The sequence below is a fragment of the Mastomys coucha genome, unplaced genomic scaffold (assembly GCF_008632895.1).
Source record: "Mastomys coucha isolate ucsf_1 unplaced genomic scaffold, UCSF_Mcou_1 pScaffold5, whole genome shotgun sequence".
NCBI lineage: Eukaryota > Metazoa > Chordata > Mammalia > Rodentia > Muridae > Mastomys > Mastomys coucha.
In genome coordinates, this window is record NW_022196911.1 from 25,411,276 (window position 1) to 25,438,257 (window position 26,982).

The 26,982-nt window shown below is 49.8% G+C and overlaps 1 protein-coding gene across 3 annotated transcripts in view; it reads left to right on the forward strand.

Annotated features, from left to right (window-relative positions):
* Lmf1 (lipase maturation factor 1) overlaps positions 1-26,982 on the forward strand; it is an 80,132-nt gene continuing 53,150 nt past the window's right edge. The window contains exons 1-3 of one of the 3 annotated variants that reach the window (XM_031350662.1): positions 1-219; positions 7,657-7,966; positions 10,929-10,939. In XM_031350662.1, the coding sequence (XP_031206522.1) occupies positions 27-219; positions 7,657-7,966; positions 10,929-10,939 (514 nt within the window). In that variant the 5' untranslated portion in view covers positions 1-26. Of the gene's footprint in view, positions 220-7,656; positions 7,967-10,928; positions 10,996-21,890; positions 21,996-26,982 lie in introns of those variants that run through there. The other 2 variants (XM_031350663.1, XM_031350664.1) reach the window with 2 other exon arrangements.

The window sequence follows — 26,982 nt, forward strand, 5'->3', positions numbered from 1 at the left end:
TTCCGCGCGCGCCGCCCTTTGTGCTCATGCGCCCAGACAGCCTAGTAATGGCTGCGTTCACGGGGTTCCTGAGAAAACGGAATGTCGGAGGCGCGGAGCACAGTCCGGCGTCGCCGTCCTCTCTGGCTAGAGATTCCGCGGATTCTCCAGCCCCGCTGCTCACGGGCACCTTCTGGCTGACCAGAGTCGTGCTCCTGCGGGCCCTCGCTTTCATTTACTGTGAGTGTCCGGTGGGAGCGGGCTGTCGCCGGCATCCTGTGACCTGGTCCCAAACCCTGCTCGCTTGTGGCTCCCGTTTGTCCTTCTGTAGGCTTCTAGGATCCTGCACTACAACCATCCTGCCCCTCTGTGAGCTTCCGGACCCCGTCTCCTCACCTTCTACGCAGTGGCTTCCTAAACTTAATGTCAGGTCCCTCGGCGTGTTCCCAGGACCCCACCCCAATCCCTGCCTCTTCACAGCCCCACTTGGCACGTGTAAGAAGCGAAGGCTTGCACTCCTCTGCGTGCTCCCTGGGAGTGGCGAGACGAAGCCCTAGGGGAGAGGAGAGTCTTAGACCTAGCCTCACCTCTTTTGCCTTCTCTCAGCGGGCTCCCCACTGGACCCAAAGGTGGTGCAGCAGCTCCAACCTGACCTGTTTGGAAAGGCACCCGGCAGAGGGCCCAAGGGTCTAGCCAGATTTCATTGGCAGGCTGGAAGTAAGGTTCAACCAGGTCAGCTCTGGAAGGACTGCCAGGTTCGGCTTAGGCTCTGTCTCTGCAGACCTTCACTGCAACATCCCACACCTATCTGAACCCCTTAGCCTCCTTCACTTCAGGAAAAACAGAACGGAGGGGACTGGCAGTCATGCTGGTGTCCCCCATACACACCTCGTTTCGGTTTTGGTTTTTGTTGTTGTTGGTTTTGTTTCTGTTGTTTGTTTTTGAAACAGGGTTGCTCTGCATAGTCCTGGCTGCCCTGGAACTTGTTCTGTAGACCAGGCTAGTCTCCAACTCCTCGAAGAGATCTGCCTGCCTCTGCCTCCAGAGTGCTGGGATTAAAGGTGTGTACCACTACACTGGGCACTGATGTTTCTTTACTGTCCCCTTAGCTCCTGGCCTGTTATTGCTACTTACAGAGGTAGTGGGCCAAGAGGTATCATATAGAACCAGTTCCAAACAATCACTATGGTGACACCTGAACCCCCAGCTGTGGCTGAGTGCCTGTCCTCCTCACACTGGGCTTGCCCTGCCTGTGGCCACAACACAACAGAGCTCATGCTTAAAACCTCTGGACCCCTGGCTGGGGGAAGTAGCTGTGGGTTCCAAATCCTCGCCCTAATTCCTAATACCTAGGAGGTGACCCATTAACTAAGTGAAAACTGGTGGCCATGGCCCAGCCTTTTAGTGAGGAAGGCAAAACTGAGTGCTAAGTAAAGCCCAAGGCCCAGGGCAGGCTCGTGCATAACGTACTTTGTGCGTCTTTAGGAAGAGTCATCTCAGGCTTTGGGCTGTGTCCATGTGGCTCTCCTGTGGAGAGTCAGGTTCATGTGCATTTTTGTGTGACAGACTGACCACTTCTGGGTGCAAGGGAGAACTGGAGTTCTTAACCAAATGGCCCCATGTGTTTGTCTGCCTGAGTTTCAACTCATTCTCTCTAAAGCTAGTGGAAAAAAATGTGCTGTTTTATCCCATGCAATACTAAGGAATCATGAGAAAGTTGGTCCTGATACACTCAGAGCAAGATGAAGGGAGTCTACAGGATGGATGGAACTGGAAGGCTCAGTGGCACCTGGTGGCTTTGTGCTGAGGATACTTTGCAGATGGGCTCTCGGGTGGGCAGTGCCGCCTTTGGTCATTATAGGAGCCAACATGTCAGCTTGACACACAAGGCTGTGAGCGCCTGACTCAGGCAGACACTTCTAGTAGCTGTTCAGCATGTGCGTGCAATGTGCTTTGCTTCCTTAGCTCGAGCGTACTTGAGGTAGGCACATTCTTTAGGTTTCCCATCTTCCTGGGTCCTGGTTTCATAATTCATGGCCGCTGGGTAAAGCAGCAGTCCTAAAGTAGTTTCTTCTAAAAGGCTCTGTACCTCACTGGATTATGAGCTACACTCCGATGTCTTTTCATAGTGATAGGCTGTCTAGCAAGTTCACTTGAATGTCGAATTGACAGTGCTTCTACTATGGAAAAAACTTGTAATTAAATACAGCCCAGTGCATTCTGAGAGTTACCTGCGACTGGGATCTCCTGGCTTTTCCTTAAGACAGTGCGTCCAGAACACCCGCTGCCTGTAATCCCTGCACTTGAAAGGGAGTCTGGAGTTTGAGCCCAGCCTGAGATTCATAGTAGCAAGGTCCTGTCAAAGATAAGTAATGGCTTTAAGGAAAGTGTTGGTCAGAGAACTGTGTGGATGAGTAACAAGAGTGCAGTGTGGTGCCAATGACTCCTCAAAGCCAGCTCCAGAGCCTGCCTGTTAGCTGCAGGCTTGTGCACTCCCGCCTGGGGTTGTGTGATTCTGTCCACAGCAGTCCTAGGTGCACCCAGATGGCAAGGACGAGCTCCACACAGAGCAAATGTACATAATTAATCTCCCAGAGCGGCTACCACGGGAAGCCATGGAAGCAGAGGCATGCCAGCACTTGAGAGCTGTTTTCCTGTAGGGATTGCCCCAGCTGCTTGAAGTAAAGATTCACTTGTCACCCTGATAGGTGGCCTCTAGTCCCTGAGGATGCTCACCCTACTGAGCAGACACTAATATATCAACTGCCATGCACCTTGTTTATGCATCACAACGTGCATGTGTCCAGTGATATCACTGTCACCGACATCGGAGAGAATGCATTCAGGGTTTGGCTTAGTGAGTGAATGGCTGTGAGTGACAAGCCCTTGGCTTTAGCTCTGCCATGGATTTACTATGCCCAGGGTCTGTATATTTTGTGTACCAGGCTTGCTCCTGGACAGTGTCTTCCTTGAACCCCATGGAACACTCAGGAGGTTAAGGCTGGAGAGGGGACACTGGGCAACTGATGAGATCCATCTACTGCTGCTCTTGGGAAGGGCTGGGCTCTGGGCATACATACTCATGGTACCAGACTTCCCAGCCTCAGTGTGGCATGGCAGTGTCTGGGGAGTGTGGGGCAGTCCTTGCTCCACTCAGCCTAGCTCAGCCTGTTGTCCTCCCCATGTATGATGGGGAAGCTGTGTGAGAACAAGATAGTTCTACTCCAGGGAGATTTAGGTGTGTGTCCCAAGTATTGGTCATGTATGTTCCTTGTATTTGCTTGGTCACCTTTTACATATGGTCTGGTTGAACTCTTAGCTGAGGAGAGAAAACAGAAAGTGCCCTTGATAGCCTGTCCTTTTGGTTCTGAGCATTCATGGGCTGAGCCTCTTTTCACTTCTGGGCTTGGAAGCCCCCAGGCCACTTATACTGCCGGGTTTTTCCAGATTTGGGTCTTTTGGTTGGTTCATTGGTTGGTAGAGACTGTTTCCTGTATTTCTGGCTGACCTCGAACTTGCTATAAACCTGAGGATGACCTTGAACTGCTTGATCTTCCTGCCTGTATCTCCCGAGGGCTGAGATTACAAGCATGCACCACCATGCCCAGAACCTCACTGGTTTTATTGGCATTGCTGTGTTTTCCTGTGTTCGTTTGTCATATGTGATTGCATGTGGCAGACAGTTTCAGTACCTCTAAACATCTTTTACCCCTTGTTGGGTTTTCTTACTGCTGTGTTCTTTAATGAAAATCCTTTATCAGACACATGATAGTTTGCAACATTTCCCTCCAGTCTATGTGTCATATTTCCATTTTCTTTGAAGTTTCTAATGAAAATTTAAAGTTGTTTTCTTCCTTCCCTTTCCTTCCCTTACTTTCCCTTCCCTTCCCTTCCCTTCTCTTCCCTTCTTTCAGTTTTCACAAAGTCCATGAACTGACCATTTGGTGTTTTATCTAAAACACTTGCTGCTAAACCCGAGTCACAAGGGGTGCCCCCCCTTCAGTTTGTTGAACTCACAATTGAGCTATGTGAGTGATGGCAAGCCTGAGCCGCCAGGCCAGCCTAGGTTTTCTTTTATGTTTGTGTCTAAGTGTTTAGTTTTATCTGTACCACATTCAGGCTGTTGACTTTTTAGATTAACTTTCTATGTTAACCATTAAGTCTGAGGCCATCTCTTTGGACATGGATTTGATGTTAGCTTGCTTTTGGGCCTGAGTATGGATGAAGGAACATTTTGCTCAGGTTTTTGTTTTGTTTTGTTTTGTTTTTGTCTTCAGCAGGAGAAGTATATGCACCATCATGGTAGTTCTGGTGGGTACCCTCTGCTAAAATCATCTTTTAATGGATGGCACCATCATAGCAACCCAAGCCCCCTCTATTGGAAGAAGAAGCTAGAGTGATTGATGGAGTGGAGCTAGCCTAGAGACCTCACACTAGAGTGATGGAGTGGGGCTAGCCTAGAGACCTCTCACTAGAGTAATGGAGTGGAGCTAGCCTAGAGACCTCTCACTAGAGTGATGGAGTGGGGCTAGCCTAGAGACCTCTCACTAGAGTGATGGAATAGGGTTAGCCTAGAGACCTCTCACTAGAGTGATGGAATAGGGCCAGCCTAGAGACCTCTCACTAGAGTGATGGAGTAGGACTAGCCTAGAGATCTCCCATTCAGTTCCACAGCTTCATGATCCTGCAGCACTGCCATACTGAGGAATAAGCCTGCATCCGAGAAAATCTTGGGGTCAGGTCACATTCAAGCTGTAGCAGCTGGTGCAGCTGCAGCTATTGATTGTATTTCCTCAGCACTTCGTCTTTGCAACTTTGTGAGTCTATGTGTATCTACCGCTGGGCCCTCTGCTCCCCTCCAGGATTTCTGTTTCTAGTTCTTCCCTTCTTCTTCTCTGTCTTCTTCATCTTCTTTTTTCTTTCTTCTTTTTCATTTTCTTCTTCATTTTTCTTCTCTCTTCTCCTTTCCTCCTCTACCTTCTCTTCCTGCTTCTCTTCCTCCTCCTCCTCTTTTCTTCTTCCTTCTCCCCAGTTCTCTTTATCTTCTGTCTTAGTTAGGCTTTTACTGCTGTGAACAGACACCATGACCAAGGCAACTCTTATAAGGACAGTGTTTAATTGGGGTTGGCTTACAGGTTTAGAAGTTTAATCCAGTATCAAGGCAGAAGCATGACAGCATCCATAGTGTAGGAGGAGCCGAGAGTTCTAATTCTTCATCTGAAGGCTGCTAGTAGAAGACTGGCTTCCAGGCAGCTAGGACAAGGGTCTTAAAGTCCACACCCACAGTGATACACTTCCTCCAACAAGGCAACACCTCCAAATAGTGCCACTCCCTGGGCCAAGCATATTCAAACCACCACATCTTGATTAGTGTGGATTTGTACAGTGAGTCCTGGAAATGCTCAACCTGAATGCCACAAGTCTATTCCTCTTCTGATTACATTGGCTCTTCTGTTTCCTTTACTCTTCATCTGTGCTGCTAGAATCAGCCTGTCAGAATCTACATACAAACTCCTTATGTGATTGAGATTGTTGACTGTGGTTTCAATGGCAAGCAGCTCTCCGTGGCTTGGCTGTCTATGGGGAGCGGCTCTTTGCATGGCCGTGGCTTAGCTCTCTATGGTGTCAGTGGTGAGCAGCTCTTCACCCAGCCGTGGCTTAGCTCTCTACACCCTTTGACACTTCTTTCTTTCTCTTGTGTTTCCCACACATGGAGATTTGTTGGATTTGTACTTGTGCTATTTCCAGTTGCTTTTATACTTTTTTTGAGACAGGGTTTCTTTGTGTAGCTCTGGCTGTCCTACTCACCTCTGCCTCCCAAGTGTGGGGGTTTAAAAGGCACCACCACTGCCTGGCTCTTTTTTTTTTTTTTTTTCAAACTTAGATGACGCTGTTCATTGCTTGTCTATAAGAGCACAGTCAGCTCTTCTGTTCTGACCTTGTGACCCATCCCATGATCTTGGTAAACTCACCTTTAGTACTAAAGGTTGCCTTTTTTTTCTTGTTTTTGTAAGTTCTTTGGGATTATCCACATAGACCATTTTTTGCTAATGCAGACACTTCTTCATCCCCTGTCTCTGTATGTGCCTTTTACTTCTCTCCTCTCTCCTCACACCTTTTCCTTCTTTATTCTACCCCTCCCCAACTCTGCACTAGGCATATATAGCATGGACACCCAGAAGAAATGGAAGTGTCCTATAAAAGGGAAGATCCTAGAAATGGACTCTGAGCTTGAGGTCTTACAATCTCATGAGTGGCCCAGGCTGCTGGCCCTGGGGAGCAGTGCTGTGGATGGAGCCAAGCCACTAGAACATTCCGTGATGGCTAATGGCACATGCTCACACATTCCCAGGCACAGGCTTACATAGCAACGTCAGTCTGCTTGCTTAGACATCACGTGAGAGCAGACACAGTCCATGTATGTACACACAGCAGGCTTTCTCCAGGGAGTGCCAGAAGCCCCCAGGATTCCGAGCAAGCTGCTGCTGTGTGTAGCTTAGACGCTTCGTGAATTACTTTCCCATTGCTGGGATGAAACACCATGACCAAAGCAAGTTATAGAAGGAAGAGTTTATTTTGGCTTACAGTTCCAGAGGGACAGGAATCCATTGTGGTGGGGAGCCATGGTGGCACAGGACAGGCGTGGCGGCACAGGACAGGACAGGCATGGCAGCAGGAGCAAGAGGCAGAGAGTGAACTGGGAATGGCATGAGGCATTAAATCTCAGAGCCTGTCCCCAGTGGCAAGCTTTCCACAACAAGGCTGAACCACCTAAACTTCCCTAAATAGCACCAGTGACTGGGAAAGAACCAAGGGCTCGGAACCTGAGATTATAGAGGACACTTCTAATTCAAACCACGCAGGTGCCGCAGCATGTGTGCTGCCTCGGTGAAAACCATGCCCGGCCCTTGCCTGCTTGGATCCCCTTGTGTCCACAGGGCCGTTGCTCGCTTGTGTCCTGTCCTAGTTAGTGTTTATTGTCAACTTGACTTAGCCTAGAGTCACCTGGGAATAGGGAACTTTGGGTGAAGAATTGCCCCTTTACACTGAGCTGTGGGCGTGTCTGTGGGACATTGATGACCATGACTGAGAGTTGGTGCAGGAGTGCCCAGCCCCCTGTGGGCAGCACCATCCCAAGGCAAGTGGTCCTGGGAGCTAGAGAGCAAGCCAGTAAGCAGTGCTGCTTCACTGTTTCTGCTTGAGCTCCTGCTCTGACGTCCCTTAATGATGGACTGTGACCTAGAAACGTAAGCTGAAATAAGCCATTTCTACCCTTAAGTTGCTTTTTAAGGTACCTTTAGTCATGGTGTTCATCATAGCAACAGAAAGCAAACTGGAACATGTCATCGTATGTCTGTGGAACTATCCCCTCCTACTGTGCCTGTATGACCATAGGGCCGTTACCTCTTCATACCCCGCTAACCCAAGGGCCTCTTCTCCTGTACCCATGGAGGCCTGGTCTTACCTGTGTCCCCTTGGGTCTGTGGAAGTTGATCTTATTCATGTCCACTTGTGTCCATGGGGGCCCATTCATGTCCACTCATCTCACCTGTCCCCATGTCACCCAGCCATTAGCATCTCCTTTTCTCAAAGGGACCCAGTTCCTATTTGCATCCTTGAGCCCATGGAGGGGTGGTCTGTCCCTACTCACAACTCCTGCATTCGTATGTCTTCCAGTTGTGGCCTTCTTGGTGGCATTCAATCAGAACAAGGCCCTCATCGGTGACCGGGGCCTGCTCCCCTGCAGACTGTTCTTGAAGAATGTCCAGGAGTACTTCCAGGGCAGCACTGGCTGGAGTGCCTGGACCTATACTCCAACCATTTTGTGGCTGTTGGACTGGTCAAACATGAACTTCAACCTGGACCTCCTTGCTCTCCTTGGGCTGGGCCTCTCATCCTTTGTCCTGGTGACCGGTTGTGCCAACATGATACTCATGGCTGCCCTCTGGGCCCTCTACATGTCCCTGGTCAACGTAGGGCAGATCTGGTAAGTAGAGCCTGTCTCCTAGCCCTGTGGACATATACCTACCTCCTGGCCACTGAACTGCCACAGTGAGCTTGTGCAGGGGTGCATCACAAAGCACTTAGGCCTTGACAGAGGCTGCTGTCACCATTCAGCCAAACTCTGGCTTTTCTCTCTGGGGATGATACGTGCGATTGTACTTAGACATCTGTGTCCCCTTGAGAAGATGCTCTAGCCTGCTTGAGCCATGAGTTTTGAGAAGATGGAGACAAAGCTCATTGGGCGGCTGGTGGGCACACTGAGGCCAGAAGGACTTTGAAACATCACCCTTCTAACCTTACCAAGAAGAGTCTTTGCCACCTATGCCAGGCATTATATGGGGCCATGGCTCAAAGCTTGTCCTGCAGGACTAGAGGAGGTGTTACAGTTTATAGGATCACCAAGGGCAGAGAGTTTATGGACCACAGGAAGGAGAAATCTGTGGGCTTGGCAAGCAATATCAGTGTGTACACATGGGAAGTGGGAGAGGGGGTTGGGATCTGTATTAATTGTTTTTCTCCTTGCTATGACAAAATTCCTCACTAAAGCAATTAAGAAAGTTTGTGTGTGGCTGGGCGGTGGTGGCGCACACCTTTAATCCCAGCACTTGGGAGGCAGAGGCAGGCGAATTTCTGAGTTTGAGGCCAGCCTGGTCTACAGAGTGAGTTCCAGGACAGCCAGGGCTACACAGAGAAACCCTGTCTCGAAAAACCAAAAAGAAAAAAAAAAAATGTGTGTGTGTGTGTGTGTGTGTGTGTGTGTGTGTGTGTGTGTGTGCTGAGGTTACAAACACCATACCCAGCTTTTACTCAGGTCCTACGGATTCAAACTTGGGTCCTCATGCTTGGAGAGCAGGTGCTATCACCACTGAGCCATTGCTTCAGCCCCACCTATGAGCCATTCTCGATTCAGAGACACCACTCATTGGAGAACTTCTCACATAGTGTGTTTCTGGGGTTGGCTGTGAGTAGGAGCTAGTAAGTCTGCTGTTCACTTAAATATTTCCTCTATGGACATATAGTGCCATGCTCAAAGGATGCACTCATTGCCGCCAGCATCTGTGGTTAGAAGAAAAAGCCTCAGGCATTCTTGTTCTATCTGAGAACAGCGTGTGTCTCTGCCAGGCAGGGGAATCACTTGACAGTTTCAGAAGCAGCAGGCTGTCGGCTTGCTCAGTGAGTCCAGACCCCATGGCAGGTCTCAGGCTCTTTTGTTTTGTTTTGTTGTTTTTTGTTTGTTTGTTGAGACAGGGTTTCTCTGTATAGCCCTAGCTGTCCTAGAACTCACTCTGTAGACCAGGCTGGCCTAGAACTCAGAAATCCGCCTGCCTCTGCCTCCCAAGTGCTGGGATTAAAGGCGTGCACCACCACTGCCCAGCAGGTCTTAGGCTCTTACCTTCATTAGCACACCTTGCATTCAGTTTTTCTTCCTCACTGAGATGTAGCTCATACACTGTAAAATCTATTTAACGTGTATGAGTCAAGCTGAGTATGGCAGTATATGCCTTTCATCCCACCCCTCAGGGCAGGCAGGCAGAACTGCAAGTTCAAAACAAATCTGGGCCACCCAGTGAGTTGCTGCACAGCCTAGGCTACAGAGCAAGACTCTGTCTCAAAATGGAGTAAAACTAGCCAACACTAAACCTTACAAGTCAGTGGCTTTATGTATTCAGGGTTCACAAAACCTTGCCATAAAGTTTAAAGCATTCTCATCACATCAAGAGAACCCTGTATCTTAGCCCATCAGCCCGCCCCTCCAGCAGCCCCTGATAACCAATAACTGCTTTCAGCCATGGCTTTACATTTACACCCATGGTGCTTAAATGCCTCGGGCGTTTACTGTGAACACAGTCCCTTAGTATGTGGCTTTGTATCTGGCTTCACCCCTAGCATGATGTTCTAGGGCCCTTCATGAGTAGCATGCGTCACTGTGTCTTTCACGATATAATAGGTATGTTTGTATAGATGGTATTGGGAGTGGGGACACTGAGGGTGCAGCTCAGCGGCAGAGCACTTGCCTAGTGACTAAGTTATTGTTCTATTGCTATGTAGAGACACCGTGATGACCAAAGCAAGCATTTCATTGAGGCCTTGCAGTTTCAGAGGGTTAGCCCATCATCACGCCAGCAGGCAGGCACTAGAGCACCAGCCGAGTGCTGTATCCTGATTGGTAGGAGAGAGAGCCAGACCTGGCATAGGTATTTGAAACCTCAAAGCTCGCCCCCACTGACCCCACTGACACACTTCCTCCAACAAGACCACACCTCAGTTTTTTTCGTTTGTGTTTTGTTTTGTTTTGTTTTGTTTTGTTTTTGGTTAGTCAAAACAGGGTTTCTCTGTGTAGACCTGGCTGTTCTGGAACTCATGGCCTTCAACTCAGAGATTCACCTATCTGCCTCCCAAGTGCTGGGATTAAGTTATGTACCATCATGCCTAATTTCACCTCCTAATTCTTCTAATCCTTTCCAATATCATCACCCCTGGTGACAAAGCATTCAAACACATGAGACTTCAAATGAATGAGCCATTCTCATTCAAATCCTCACACGCAGCAGAGTTCCAGGCATCTTCCTACTGTGACTTTAAAGTAAAGGACACTGCGGCAGCAGAGCCTGCTGCATTCTTCCGAGTAGCCTCTCTTCCAGTGATCTATGTCAAGATACCTAGGCACCCGGACTTCAGATCCTGGGGTATAACCTTTGCAGTGGCAGCCAGTTAGAATCTTGGATCTGCTCACTCCACAGTGTCCTTTGCCGGCCTGTAGGCCCCGCCTGCCCCAGCTTTGCCTACTCAGTGCCTAGCAGCTGATCCTCCTGGAGGCTGGTCCTCCTGTGCCCCACACTACCCCAAGCTCACAAGTGGGTTTTGCTCAGTGGGTAAGCATAATGGTTTAACGTGTAAAACCAGGCCAACATCTTAATGTTCTTCCTTTTTTGTGTGTGTTTCAGGTATTCTTTTGGTAAGTGACAATCATGCAGAAAAAGACCTCTGTGAGGGCTTACCTTGTGTGTTGGGGTATGTATCTCTGTGCATTTCGGATATGGGGGCTTATCTCATGTTTAAATACTTACTGCTGGCTCTCTGGGTGTGGGCATGGTTCAGGCTGACAAGTCCTGACACGTGGGCTCTGGTAGAAGTGAATGGCTCGGGTGGGTTGTGACTGAGGGCTCCCAGGTGAGGCACTAGAGTGCCTTTAGCAACTGCACTGCACAATAATGGGGATGCTGGGCTGGTTTAGACACTAAGTGCACTTAGTGCTTTTGTAGATGAGCACCCACATAGAGGCTAACAGCCACTTGTACCTCCAGTTCCAAGGGGATCCAGTGTCCTCTTCTAGCCTCTGCAGGGACTGCATGTATGTGGTACATAGACATGCAGACAAGCAAAGCACATATGCACATAAAATAAAAATAAGTAAATCTTGAAAAGAAGGTGGTTGGTGTGATAGCACACACCTTTAGTCCCAGTACTCAGCAGGCAGAGGCAGTCAGAGCTCTGAGTTCAAGGCCAGCCTGGTCTCCATAGTGAATTCCAGTTCAGGCAAGGCTACATAGTGAGACCCTGTCTCAAAAAATAAAATAAAGCCGGGCGGTGGTGGCGCACGCCTTTAATCCCAGCACTTGGGAGGCAGAGGCAGGTGGATCTCCGAGTTCGAGGCCAGCCTGGTCTACAAAGTGAGTTCCAGGACAGCCAGGGCTACTCAGAGAAACCCTGTCTCGAAAAACCAAAAAGACTGTAAATGTTCCCCCACATTTTTAGTTCTCACTGTAAATGTTTCCCTTCGTTTTTAGTTCCCGCTGTAAATGTTTCCCCACGTTTTTAGTCCCCACTGTAAATGTTTCCCCACATTTTTAGTTCTCGCTGTAAATGTTTCCCTTCGTTTTTAGTTCCCACTGTAAATGTTCCCCCACATTTTTAGTTCTCGCTGTAAATGTTTCCCTTCGTTTTTAGTTCCCGCTGTAAATGTTTCCCCACGTTTTTAGTCCCCACTGTAAATGTTTCTCCACATTTTTAGTTCCCGCTGTAAATGTTTCCCATCGTTTTTAGTTCCCACTGTAAATGTTTCCCCACATTTTTAGTTCCCACTGTAAATGTTTTTCTTCGTTTTTAGTCCCCACTGTAAATGTTTCCCCACATTTTTAGTTCCCACTGTAAATGTTTCCCCACATTTTTAGTTCCCACTGTAAATGTTTCCCCACATTTTTAGTTCCCACTGTAAATGTTTCCCCTCATTTTTAGTTCCCCAAGTAGACAGATACCTGCCTATCTGCTAAGCCATTCAACTGTGCTGACAGAGCTTTTCCCACACAGCAGGGTCACTTTGGCTGGTCAGGACACAGTAGTCCAGGATGTTCGTATCTGCTTCTTACTCCTGTATCAAAGTCCTCCAGAGAACCCTGTGTTCTACTGTGCTTCAGGGAACAATCCCTCTTTTCTTAGTGAGCATTGCTTATCTGAAATTGCAACAAGATTACTTTTTTGTCTGGTTATGAATATGGAAACCTTGAGGCCCTGACTCCTGTATGTGGATGGGATCCCTGCTCCTTGGTGCAGAGGGTTCCGGCAATTACTGGTAAAATCAAGTCTGAGGCACCCTGGGTGCTTGCTGCCAGCACTCTCAAGCTGTGGCTGTGTCACAGGACAAGCACAATGAGAAGTAACAAGTGTTTCGCACATCTTCAGGCCTGGGCTTGGCAGTGGCTGCTCCATCTTTGGATCTGGGTGGTGGTGGGGTATCCCCAGGGCTCTAGGTACATAGCAGGGGAGGGGGTGAGATACAGAAGAACTTGGAATTCCGATGCATAGCTGAGGTGCAGGGATGTGTGCAGAAGACCTCCAGGTGGTAGCCTCAGGGACTTAGAGGACAATCACTATGTAGTTACCTTTTGCCTGCATCCTTAACTACTGGCACTCACAAGTTCCATCTTAGCTGGTGGTATAGGGACCTGGAAGCTTACGGTGTTGCTGTATCCCTGCCTTCTATCTTCTCTCTTGCTGTCCCAGAGAACAAAGGCCCATCTGGGTAGGCAGCACAGGGCGGGCAGCAGATGCACCAGGTAAAGACTTTTCTGGAAGGGCTGAAGTGAGCTGCATTTGAGAGGTGGCAGTGGCCCACACCTTTGATACCAGCAATGGGGAAGCAGAGCCTGGTGGTTCTGTGTGAGTTCAAGGTCAGCCTGGTCTACAGAGCAAGTTCCAGGACAGCCAGGGCTACACAGAGAGACCCGGTCTTTACACCCCCTCTCCCCCAAAAAGGGAAAAAAAGAACACTGGCTACTCTTCTGGAGAACCTGGGTTCAATTCCCAGCACCCACTTGGGAACTCACAACCATAGATAACTCCAGGTCTAGAGAATCCAGTGCCCTCTTCTGGCCTCTGTGGGCACTGCATACACATGGTACACAGACACGTAGGCAAAGTACCTATATGCATAAACTTGTAAAGACTCCTCTGGGGGTTTCTCTTCTCTGGCCCTGTGTTGCTGCCCACGGGAGCCGGAGATCTCCCAGTGAGCACCTCCCGCTGTCCTTGCTGCATGATCTTAAATGTATCAGTCATCTCTGTTTTACAGGAGGCTTCAGTGAACTAAGAGCTGAAACATGGAGCTGCCTGCTGGTAGCTCTCTGCAGGGCTTTATCCCCTGATGGTGATTTGACATGCGCTGAGCTTCCAGAGCCCTGTGCAGTGTGGCAGCTGCTCACCATGTGAATTATGTCTTTATTTGTATCTATTTGTTTATTCATTTTAAGATAGAATTCTTACTTACCTACCCCATACTGTTTTTAAACTCCTTATCCTCCTGTTTCAGCCTCCCAAATGCCAGTTACAGGCATGCACCACTTAGGCGGCTTAACGTGCGTTTATTATGTTAGTTAAAATTGAGTCTATGCAAATGCCCATCAGTCAATACCAAAGCCCCACCAGCCGTCACTGGAGAGCTTGGAAGCTCTGCGACGCTCAAAGGCATGAGATCTAGAAGGGTCTATGGACTGGGTCTCTTGGAGGGCACTCTCTATTCAGCTATCAACAGGATTCTGGTCACCTCTGTTCTTGGGTAAGGGTGAGCATTGATGTGGAGGACTGGCCTCTTGTGTACACATGGTCACTGTCAGTGAAGGATTCTGGGTAAGGAGCCCCGACAGTGAGATCTCATTTCCAGTGCCTTCCTTCATCTCAGACAATCACCATTCCCCACCATACTTAAGTTTTTTTATTAGTAATTTTTTGCTGTCTCAGAAGCCCGCTTTAGCTCTGGCAGCTTTGGGTTCCTCTCCATCGCCTGCCACTGTCCCAGTAATGTACTCCCATTTCGAGACAGATGCAGTTGCTGAGTGGGCTGGGGGTGGGGTGGGGTGAGGGATACTGGCACTGTTCCTTGGGTCACAGGGAGCCTGAGGCATTGATCATGTGCTTTGTCATCTTTGCTGCTTTCGACTTGCCTTGGCATGGCCACTGTCTACCCTGGGCTTCAGGCCATACTAAGCTCTGTGTGTACTGTGAAAGGGTTTAGAGAGGGAGCTGCAACCTTGTCTCTGGGGCTTGAGCCCTATGACTCTGTCTGCAAGGTTTCCTCAGTCTTGTTCCCAGACTAACTCCTTGTAGACATGGGCTGTGAGGGACAGGGGGCAACAGGATGACTGCTCTGGCTCCAAGGGCTGTCCTGGGGAAGGCGGCTTGTGAGCGTCATGCTATAGGGGCTGCCTGCTGACAGGACTGGGGAGGGCCTGGGAGAAAACAGCGTGATAGAGTCCAGCCAAGTAGCACAGCCGCCTCTGGCTAGGCTCTTGGGTGATAGATATGTAATGTCCTCAAGGTCAAGATAGTCAGTCGGAAAATGTGGCAGATTCCGGAAGCTGCTGGAGTGTTTTAGACCACAAAACCCTTTTGTATGTTTTCTGTGGTGAATGGGGTGTAGGCCTTGCCTTCCAAGTGGTGCTCAGACAGTGTAGGCCACACTCCCCATTCTCCCTGCCTGGGCCCCTCGGCATGGCCACGCTATTTCTGGTGACTGTAGGGAAGGGAGACCAGGCTTCGTGGGTGTAGGATTGTGAGAAGCCCTGTGCCTCAGGGGATCCCACAGGTTTGGGATAACTAGAGGCCTTTGATGGCCCCGTAGGTCCCCCACCACCACTCAGGGCAGCACGAATCTAATAGCCAAAGGATATCCCAGGTGTGAAGGTCCCTGGAACTCAGAAAAGGATCCTAGGAAACCCTGTGCCATCTGTGTTTCAGTACAGCATGTTTGGGATAAGAATTGGGCACTTTAGCGTTTAGATGACTCTGGGTCCCTTCATTTCAGTAAGAAGCTGTGCTAACAAATGATTAGTTTGTCCTTGGCCTCACCCGCTGAGGACAGAAGTTCTGCTGTGTCAGCTTCCCCAGGCACAGTGTCCGGACGCAGGGATCCACAGAGGCATTTGGGCATCTGCCTTGGATCATGTACAAACCATTAGCTGTAAACACACCAGGAGCATGAGGACAGCTTTAAAGCATGTAACCCATAAAGCCAGTAGGTAAGTCACAGGGGAGAGAGGCCAGAGGTCTGTAGGAAGCTGATTGGGATATCAACAGCTATGGCTCTCATGCAGCCCACGAGGGCCCAGGCCTCACTGCAGCACGGATGGCAAGAATGGTACCCACAGATTATCTTGTGAATTCTGTTCTTTGCCACCATATCTTTTCCATAGTTTTTCCAAGTGGATGAAGGTCTTAATGATTTGGGGAGCTTTGTCACTGTCACGCCCAAATGTCATGGAAAGCTCAGTCTGCTGTCAGGTCATCCTTGGCAGGCCCTGGGCCACATGGGATGTTTATATGGCTGGGACACTCATGTTTCCCTTCGTGGCAGCGCCTCCTGCCAGCCGTTGTGAATTAAATGCTCCATGTGACCCTTCACCCTTGCCGCTCTTAAATTCATGCTTTAAAAACAGCTTAATGAGGGGTTTACTGGCCCAGTTGGAAGTTTTTATTAAGACCCATTAGTGAGGGAGCAGAGGCTGCCCGCAGGAAGTGATTAGCACCATGGCCCGGCCCAGCAGGTTCCATGAAACTGTTTCCAGACCTGTAGCTGACACTGCAGCGGCCTGCGTGCCCTCTGCTGCAGTTTACAGACCCCTGCTCTCCTCCCAGCCCCACTGCTCAAGGAACACAGTTTCCTTAATTAAGTTACCCTCACAGTCAGCGGCAGGCAGCCTCCTTGGCCAGGCAAGCCAACCCTAGGCTTCCTTCCTGGGGCCTGTCTCTGTTGATTTAACCTCTTGGTGTGTCACTAGGGGAGGAATAGCCTCGCAGAGCTCATTTCCCGAAAATGTCAACTCAGGAGGACAGCAGGCCCTCTGTCCCAGTACCACGTCCCCTAACATCCTTCACAAGAACCCAGAAAAACCTGGTTCCAGCGCGTGTGGCATGCTGGCTATAGACTGCCTCAGTCAACCATTTGGTAGGGACCTAGGTTCAGTGTTTACCCAAATGGGGACATGCCATCATAGTCTCATCTCCCCACCTCTATATATCTCTCCCTCCCCTTCCTCCCTTCTCCTTCCCTTCAATGTCCCCCCTCCTCTGATTTAAATCAAGTGGAAAAAAGTCACTAGTTGAATCTGAAAGAGAATGTTTCTGTGTATGATGGTCCATGCCTTTAGGCCTAGCAGGCTGGAGATCGAGGCCCAAGGAGTACTGCTGCAGTTTGCAGGGTGAGATCCTGTCTCTAGCTGCCTGATGTTCAGAAGCCCTGGCTTCGAGACATGCCTGCAACCCCACACGCCCGAGGTGGGGCCAAGTTCACGGTCACCTGGAGGCCAGCCTGGGCTTCTTTCTTCCTGGGTTTCCTTCTTCCGTGTTGCTCACTGGGGTCTTACCTGGCTTCCCCGTCCACTTCCAAAGCATGGCTCCCTTATTTGGACAGAGTTCTGAGACTTTGAAAAAGAGCAGTTTCACTCGAGTCTTGAGGCTGCTGGGTGGGTTTTATCTGGAATTCTGCCACCTTGCCTCTTAGTTTTCTTTTTGCCAGGCTGTTTGGAAATGGAGTATGTATCCAGGGTAGAAGGTTGTCTCCATCCCTGGTCACTCTCAAGGACAGCTGAGCCCAGTGGACATGGTCTCAGTCTCCTACAGTGAGGCTCTGTCAGATTTCAAGTTTGTTCCTTCTGAAGCTGCTCGAGTAGCTGCGGAGTAGCCTCACCCACCAAGCCATCTGTCCATCTTGCTCTCTGGCACACCTCCAGTCTCTCGCTCTCCAGCATCAGGCCATCTTTGCATGTTTCTCCTCTGATTTCCATGGGCAGAACAGTCAGAAACTCCTCTCTTGTGGTCCTGGAAGAGTTGGTTTAATTTACCAGATTTTTAAGAGTTTAAATTAAAATCTGTCTTATGTTGCTGGGAACCTGAAGGGTTTGTTCAACGCCATGCAAGTGTCCCACATTTTGCTACACCAGCTCTGATAGGGAAAGTTTTGTCGTCAAGTGTCTGGAGCTGACAGCTTGGTTGATGCACTGTCTGTCTCCTCTCTGATAGTAACAGATGACCACTGCCCTCTAGCTGTGTCTCCGTTCCACCCTGATGACAGTCACTGTCATTCTGTAGCCTTCAGTAATGATGCCACTTTGGACAGGTGCCATCCAAAGAGACGGACAACAATGCTGTGTGTGTAGGGCGTTATGAATTACCTCCTGCTTATCAGCCCTGGATTCCTTATACTCTGGCCAGACCATGACCTAAAAAGTATTCTTTTAATTGCTAAAAACAAAAAAGGTAGGCATGCCCATGGACTGAATGGCATGTTCCGAACCAAACGGACGTGCTTTGTTTCACCTCTCCTCACCCCAGATCCGGCTCTCCAGATAAATCCCCTGTACTGACTTGTTTTGTGTGTCAACTTGACACAGGCTGGAGTTATCACAGAGAAGGGAGCTTCAGTTGGGGAAGTGCCTCCATGAGATCCAGCTGTGGGGCATTTTCTCAATTAGTGATCAAGGGGGTAGGGCCCCTTGTGGGTGGTGCCATCCCTGGGCTGGAAGTCTTGGGTTCTATAAGAGAACAGGCTGAGCAAGCCAGGAGAAGCAAGCCAGTAAGGAACATCCCTCCATGGCCTCTGCATCAGCTCCTGCTTCCTGACCTGCTTGAGTTCCAGTCCTGACTTCCTTTGGTGATAAACAGCAATGTGGAAGTGTAAGCTGAATAAACCCTTTCCTCCCCAACTTGCTTCTTGGTCATGATGTTTGTGCAGGAATAGAAACCCTGACTAAGACATCCCCTTATCTCCGCTAGCACTTATTCTGGTATTTGCATCCATGTTTCTCATTTTAAAAAGTATTGTTTGGCCAGGCAGTGGTGGCGCATGCCTTTAATCCCAGCACTTGGCAGGCAGATTTCTGAGTTCAAGGTCAGCCTGGTCTGCAGAGTGAGTTCAGGACAGCCCAGGCAACACAGAGAAATCTTGTCTCAAAAAAAAAAAAGTATTGTTTGTATGTGTGTGTCTGTGATGTGTGTGTGAGTGTGAATGTAGTGTAACACACATGTAGAGGTCAGAGGACAACTTTGTGGAGTGAGTCCTTTGTTTCTTTCTTTCCTTCTTTCTTTCTTTCTTTCTTTCTTTCTTTCTGCCTCTATATGGCATCTTGGGTTCATTTCTATTTCTGTGATCAGATATACTGACCAAAGCTACACAGTGGAGGAAATGGTTTATTCAGCCTACACCTCCAAGCTGTGATCCACCATTCAGGGACGTCAAGGCAGGAGCGCAAGCAGCTGTCACATCATATCCACAATCAAGAACAGAGGGAAACTAAATGTATCCGTGCATTGTCAACGGCTTTCATCCAGCTTTCTCTCCTCCCACCCCCATAACTTAGATTTACTTGTTTCTTCACTCTTGGTAGAGAAAGTTCAAGGGCCCCAGCCTGGGGATGGTGTCACCAACAATGGACTGGTTTTCCTTCATCAATGAAGCATCAAGCTAATCCCCACAGATATGCCCACAGGATGACTCGGGCTAGGCAACCCCTCTATTGAGGCTCTTTCTACAGGTAATTCTAAGCTGTGGCAAGTTGATATTTAAAACTGCCCATCAAACACCTTTACCTACTGAGCCACCTCGCCAGTACCTGAGTCCATATTTCTAATAAGGTATGTACATGGATCGCTCTTGGTGTGCCCCTTTTAGACATTGCTTGCGTATTGCCTGTCATGAGTAAGAAGGACCCCTCACAGGCCCTTCATGTCATTTCCAACATCTTACCATAACTATATCACAGGCATCTTTTTTTTTTAAAGATTTATTTATTATCATACATAAGTACACTGTCGCTGTCTTCAGACACACCAGAAGAGGGCATCAAATCTGATTACAGATGGTTGTGAGCCACCATGTGGTTGCTGGAATTTGAACTCAGTACCTTCGGAAAAGCAGTCAGTGCTCTTAACCACTGAGCCATCTCTCCAGCCCATAGGCATCATTTTTTATACTTGATTTTTAGCCCAAAGACCAAGAAGTGATTCAGGTATAACTATTACTGATTTACAATGCACACCATCTGTGCTTTATTGTGTCTGGGCAAACATTGTTGCCTGCTGGGCCAGAAGGAGAGCTGCAGCTATTTTGTCTGTTCACGTTTGGCTTTTCCCGGCGTTGAGAATCGGTCCTTCTTTTGTGGTTTAGTTTTTCATCTCTGATCTTATCTCACCAACTTATTCTAAATTTTCCAATGCAACTGCCTTTTTGATATTTTCATTTTCCAGAAAGCACGTTGTACAATCTATCCTCCTTTTCCCCCATACTGTGGAGGTTTCTCTTTATAGCCTCTCTGGTGCCACTGGACTAAGGTGCATCTGCATTCTAGACATTCGGGTTTGGCAGTCGTGGGGCAGGCTAACTGTCTTTGCCAGATGTTCTTGCACTAGTTGATTTGCCCCTCCCTGCATCCTGGAGATCCTTATCATCCTCAGGAATTGGTGTCACATTGAACACCAACCTCAGCATCAACAAGCACATTTTCCACTACCAAGACCTTCTCCCCTCCAGACCCAGTGCAGTATTCTTCTGTCAGGCCTCCCTCTGCGTGCCCACATTCACAGGCGACACCTGAGAGCAGCTGGGCAGTGGGATCCTCATCTCTACTGATCCAGCTTACAACTATTTATCTGAGGCAAGGCAGCCCATCCTGCATGCTTGTTGCCTATTAAGTGCCCCCTGCCCTGTGCAAGTGTGCTGTCCTGGTTGCATCAGGCAGCGGAGAGGCTAGAGAAGTGCTTTGGTCTCTTCAGACACCATCAAGCTTGCCAGCTGGCCTGGCACCTCCAGCACCTGTGTGTCCCCTGTGCTTCCTGCTTCCTGCCTCCCAGGCTCCTTGGTAGCTGTGGGTGAACACTGCCAGCAAGCCTGACTTTCTCCAGTGTGAGGAACAGGAAGAGACTCTGCTGGCTGCCCCAGCTAGTGTCCACATGCCAGTGTCTGCTGCAAATGCTTTGATGTTCTTGAAACGGAGATTCTTAAAGAGGAAGCTGTGCTCCGTGCTGTCACAATGGCAGCTCTTGTGTGTGCATTTGTGGGAGGGGATGGTCACTGATGTGGTTTGGCTACTGCTAATGGTTCTTAGGAGTGAGTGACAGGGCCTTCTGGGCAGTTCTACCCTCTGGTGCAGCATACTGTGCTTCTTTCCAGGTATGATCCCTACATGTATTATGGTGTCATCTGTCTCTTGGGCATGCATCTCCATATTGGGCAAACCATAGTTGTTTTTCTGTTTGGTCCTCACCATGATAGACATCTCTAGAGCATTGTTAGGCTGACGATGAAGAGGAGTCAGAGGTGAGGTAAGCTTTATTCTTAGTGCTGTTGCATGTTCCTGATGCGTGTGTGATGTGTGTATGCAGTGCAGGTGCACACGGGCCTTGGTGTGCATGTGGAGGCTCCAGGACAGTTCTCTAGAGTCAGGTCACTCTTCCACATGGGTTCTGGGGACTGGATTTAGATCGTCAGCCTTGTCCAGAAAGTGCTTTTGCCCCGGATCCATCTTGCCAGTCTATGTGTTATCTATGAGGACTATACGGTTTCTGTATTGGCTGCCCATTCCTCCCCTCTGTGCCAAGGACTGCCAAGCAAATATTCTCCACCCACGACCTGACTTTATCCTTCCACTTATACCCTGTGATGTAAACCCTACCTGTGAGGCTCTGTGTCTCTGTGCCTGCCTGTCTTCCTACCACTGCCTACTCCTTGAGGCTGGGCATTGCCTCACCATAGCAAGAGCCCTGTCCTTGTGCAAAAGAAGGGGGCACCTGCTCGTGCCCTCATCTAGAAAGAAGCGTGCACCTTCCCTGAGTCATTGCAGCCCAGGAGTCCACATGGCAGGGTCGGCATGACTCATGGAGGCACTGGATCAACCGTTGTCTCCAGTTTTTCAACAAAACATTTCCAAGCCAGAACTACTGACCAGTAGAAGAGTGGACCTGGGGGTCCTGAGAGGTATGCAGAAAAGTATGTGCCACTATCAGGGTTGCTAGCCTCAGGGACAGTCACAGCCTGGGTATGATATGGCTCTGCCAGCCAATTAGGTGGAAACCCACAGAAAGTGGCTCAACCCACTAATGGCCGAGTGCAAGATGACGATCAGAAGCCACCATGAGGAGCATGGTGAATCTGGAGGTGTGAATCTGCTCATTGGCTGTGACAAGTGACCACAAGAGACTATGGGCTTAAGTGGTCCATGTGGCATAGGCAACCACAGGGACTCGGGCAGGCTGTCAGACAACAGGTGACTACAGCAGGAGCACCCATAGGGCCACAGGGGTCATGTATGTCTCTTAGGGTCATTTCCCTTTGACGTCCCACAGACATCACCATGCTCACATCTCTACACTGCATAAGAACCCTGAGATTGAGCAGTCACGTGCTGAGATCTCATCAAGTGTCTTTGCCACAGGGACATCTGAGGGCCATCCTGGTGGACACTTAACCTGGCTGTGGCGGTAACTACAGGGCCAAACAGGCAGATCCAGACCTCCTTCTGTGGCAGAAGGTACTGGGGCCAGGGGTGCATTGTGTGTGTAGGCATGGTATCCCTTTCTTATGCTCAACCTTCTAGGGGCTGCCATCTCTCCAGTCACTTTAAACAGTCCATACTCACCATCAGAGACTTCTTCCAGGTTCTAACAGCAATGCAGCTATTAGACGTCTTGTGTCCAGTTACTTACCACCTTATTTCTCCAGTAGCACCCACTATGGGAAGTGCAGCTCTGCTGGTTACATGGCATGGCTGGTTCCATGGTTATAGGTGCAGGCTCCTGGCTTCCTTGTGCCTCATAGTGGTCAGGTGTATTCCAGCTAAAGCAGCCAGCAAAACCAACACCAGCACTGTGATGCTAGCCTGGTGCTTGGAAAAGCAGTGCCAGCAACACCTTAGAAGATGAACTTGCAATAATGCTATGCTTACAGAGGAACTGCAGAGAAAGGGAGAGAGCCCCACCCTCCCCTTGGTATACCAGCTTTGGTGAGTGGCTAAGAGAAACCAGCCTCCGCTCCAGATAGCAATACAGACCACTACTGGAGGGAGTTCCTATGACATCAGCCTCCCGTGTCCTTCACCTTTAGTCCTTGTCCCACAGATGCCTGTCGACTTCTCATGTTGGTGACTGTGTAGTCCATTCCTGGTAGCATGTTCTGCAGAATGTGCCACAGATTGGGTCCACCCCATGCTTCCTAAACTTGGATAAACTGGATATTGGGCTTGGGGCAATATCCCTGTGCTCTTTTCTGTGTCTCACCTCTATGATCTTCCTGCTGACCCCTGTGCCCTAATGGCCCATCCATGAGGTATCTCCGACAGGGCTCCCACCTAGTGCTGCAAGAACCAGTGGGTTCTCCAGGCACACACTTGTCCTGTGCCAGCCATGGATTCCTCCTGTGGTGCTGGATGTGACTGCTGTCTAGCCTGTTGGTGGACAGATCTAGGAAAGACAAGGTTAACAGCCCCACACAAGGGAGAGGGTGAAATATGGGTGGCAGCTGAGAGAATATACCTGCTGTGTGCCCCTTGCTGTGTCCTCAGGGCAGCGGTGGTGAGAGGGGACAGACCATGCCATCAGGGAGGAAGCTGAGCTGTGCCGCTGTGCCAGTGGTGGGGGTGATCTGTCGACACTCAAACCTGGAGCGAGGCTGGAGGGGACTTGGGTGTTCGTAGTCAGTACCGTGAACTTGAACCTACACTGTCACATCAGGTCAGCCAGGTGGTTAGTTCTAGCTTCTCTTTGTACATTTGTGCAGAAGCCAAGCAGGCAATGCAACAGAGAAATGGGCTGCAAGCCAACAGTATCTGATAAACACAAATGGAAGGCAGGTAGTGTGTCACACTGAGCTGGCAGACAGGTGAAAGAGCTTGACACAAATGATTGCTCTCTTCTGCCAGGGCATTTCGAAGCACAAACTACAAAAGCTGCTGGAGAAGCCCATGGTCGGGGGCTAAGGTGGAAGCTCCTTTGGTAGAATGCTTTACCTTTCAAGCACAAGGACCTAGTCTGATCCCCAGGCCCCATGAAAAAGCAGGGCATGGTGGAACTCGTTTGTAATCCAGCCAGCTTAATGTACTTGTCAAGCCCCAGGACTCAGTGAGAGTCTGTCTTAGAAAATAAAAGATGGATGTGACCTGAGGAATGATACCCAAAGCTGATCTCTGGCCTCCACAGCCAAGTGTGCACATGGGCACGCACAGATACACAAAGACACAGAAAAATAAAACCAAACAAGAGGTTTGCTGAAGCGCTTTAGGCTGACAGACTCAAAGGCACTAATCCAGCATCAAGCCACCATCTCTCACTCTGGTTTCGGGGATCATTGACTGGTGGCCTCGGGTGGCAGGCATGGCTGGAGCAGCTGAAACTGTGGGCCTCCCTGGAAGATGGCATAGCCAGTGGTCAGGAACCCTGATATGGGATCAGAGATGTGAGGAACCATCCCTAAGCTTATAGCAGGACAAGGAGACTTCAGAGGCTCGGCTCCTCTGGCCCGAAAGGCTGTGTCTCCACAGCTGAGTAGCTTGAGTCCTTCCTCGCAGGGAAGCGCGTGGAAGTACAGTAGGAAGGGCCACCTGTTCCAGGTCTTGCCCATCTGATGGCTGTGTAGCTGAGAGGTATTTTCTGTGTTCCTGCTAGCAGTGTTGGGGATGGGGTGAGAGTGTGTCTGCAGGAAGTAGGTACAGAGGATAGCAGGGGGCTGCATAGACCACCCCCTCCCCACGGCTCTGTCAGCTCGTTCAGAGGTTTCTCAGCCAGGTGTGGCATGGTGTAAACATGTGAGATGAGCAGAAGTGTGTATATGGGGGTAGTCATCTGTGATGTGGGGTCTGGGCTAAGCAGGGGCTAGGTGAGGAACTGATGACACAGGAGAAATGGAGTCCTGGTTTGAGCTTCCAATGCAGGCAGTGGCCTAGTGAGCACAGGGCCAGTGGACATGCTCATGATGCTGCAAGAAGTGCCACATTGCCTAAGGAGTGAAGTCTGACTTATACCAAGTGCCTTTCAGGTCCATTGGTGACAGGAAAGGACACTTCTCTGCCCAAGTTAGGTAAGTTCAGGGCCCTGGTTCCCCCCCGCCCCCATCCCGTCTGAAAATCTCCTGCCCCTGTGCCTGTGTGATGGTGCGGAGTATGCGGCAGGAGTATGTGCTGCAGCAAGGTGGCGTCTGAGGGCAGGTGGGAGGCAGAGACAGGGAGGAGAGAGCCTTCACTACTAGGCCTCCTTCTGCATCTGCTCGGTTTGAGTCCTGGCCTGTCTTAGATGGTGCTGCTCACACTGAGTGTGTGGGGCATGTCTTAGATGGTGTTGCTCACACTGAGTGTGTGGGGCATGTCTTAGATGGTGTTGCTCACACTGAGTGTGTGGGGCATGTCTTAGATGGTGTTGCTCACACTGAGTGTGTGGGGCGTGTCTTAGATGGTGCTGCTCACACTGAGTGTGGGGGGCGTGTCATCCCTTGCTGCTCACACTGAGTGTGTGGGGCGTGTCTTCCCTTGCTGCCCTTCACACCAGTCCTCTCAGGTAATACCAGGGGTGTGCTTTTCTAATGTCCTAATCCAATCACAGTGCTCAGTTGGAACATGGGGGTTGAGGGGAGTCAGCTTGCCTGGGAAGTGGGCAAAGAGCACTGGTACCACATACCCCTCTCAGAGGCCAGGATAGCCTTGAGTGCTCTTGGAGGCCAGGTAGCCTCTGCTCTTACCTCTCGGCCTGAACTCTGATGTGTCTCTTGTCCTCCGTGAAAGCTGAGAAGGTAGCTGGAGGGGTAGGTGCTGGAGCAGAAGTGGGAGCTTGGCTTGGCTCCCAGGAAGAAAGGAGACCCTAGGACAGGTATACAGAGTGCAGGTCATGGGTGCTGCTCACTTCCTGACTGGGTCATTTTCTTGTGAGAATTATGTCATGATCCATAGCTGGGCATGGAGGCGCACACCTTTCATCCCAGTGCTCTGGAGGCAGAGGCTGACCGATCTCTGCGTTTGGGGCCAGCCTGATCTACAGAACTAGTTTCAGGACAGTCAGGGCTCCACAGAGATACCCTGTCCCATCCCCACCGCATCCAATCCCACCCCTGAGAAAAAGGGATGCTTTCACGAGTTCTTTAAAAGAAAGCATTTCTGGAAATTTCTCCTGGTAGCATTAAGAGTGAGCCGCCTTAGGCTGTCAAACCCTGAGTAAGGCATTTTGGTAGAGCCCCAATGTATGGCTGCAGTGCCCACTTCTGTCCAGTTGTTTCCACCTCTGCTGGGAATGAACACACTGGACTGGTCAACTGTGTCCTCTCCAGACGTCCCCCCTAGTGTCAATGCCAGTGTCACTGTAGACCTACAGGAGGGCTGGGTGAGGAGGAAAAGTGCCACCCTGTCTTCCGAGCAGAGCCCACTGTGCTGCTCTGGCCTCTGACATGGAGTTATGATAGGAATATGTATTTTCTGACCACTTTCCAGCAAGCTAACCCATCCTTAAAAAGTGTGAGGGGCTATCCCACTTCAGCATTGGGCAAGTGATGCTATTGGGGGGACATTAATGCCACTGAGCCGCAGCAGTCTTGGAAGCCCATAGTGCAGGGGGAGGGTTAGGGCAATTGGTGGGCTCCTTCTTACATGCCCAAGACGCCCAGGGCAGGAGCAGATGGAAATTTGTTCAGCCCTGTTTCTGTTGAAACCCACACTACACATTCCTGAGCAGGTACTGCCCCTGAGGATGGGTGGGGGTTGAGCTCCAACCTACAGACCATGGGCACCCCCGCCCCACATAGCCATTTAAATCTAAACCCAGTTGAGCTAAATTTTAATTTCTCCCTCAGTCACATGAGCCACAGTTTTAGATCTCAGAGGCCCATATGGCCAGTGGCTCCTTTACCAGGTCACAAGCCAAGCCTTGCAGACAGTGCCACAGGACCACGGAGTCTGGCACTTCCTTAGGATTCTGGCCTGTGACTTTGAGGCTGGGCAGTCTGTAGCTCATTTCCACACACAGGAAACAGGAGAAAGCCCAAGAAAATGTGTGCCCTTCAGCATGCTATCTATACATTAAATACTTGGAATATATTAATCTGAAAAAAATCTGGCTAAGTCTAATTTCCGTTAAGGGGAAGCATATTCATATTTATCCAGAGGCAATAAAGCTGCAGAGGTCACTTCTGTGGTTCCCATTTCCAGGCTAGCTGGCGACACCTGCGGAGATCTAAGCAGTGGGGACACCCGGTGGCTCGGAAGTCTGGTTGTCCTAGCAACCGAACATTAGCAAGCACCTGGGACCTGGGTTGCATCAAGGGTCACCACAAGGTCATGTGGGTTATGGAGGTCACTTCCTGTTTCTCTGAGTGCCCAAGGACATCCTTAAAATGTGAATTAGCAGTCTTCCAAACTTTATGCTTTGTCCTGTGCTTGCTAGTGAGTCCATTTCTTTTTCTCTTTTCTTCTTTACTCTCTTTCTTGCTTTCTTTCTTTCTTCCTTCCTTCCTTCCTTCCTTCCTTCCTTCCTTTTTTTTTTTTT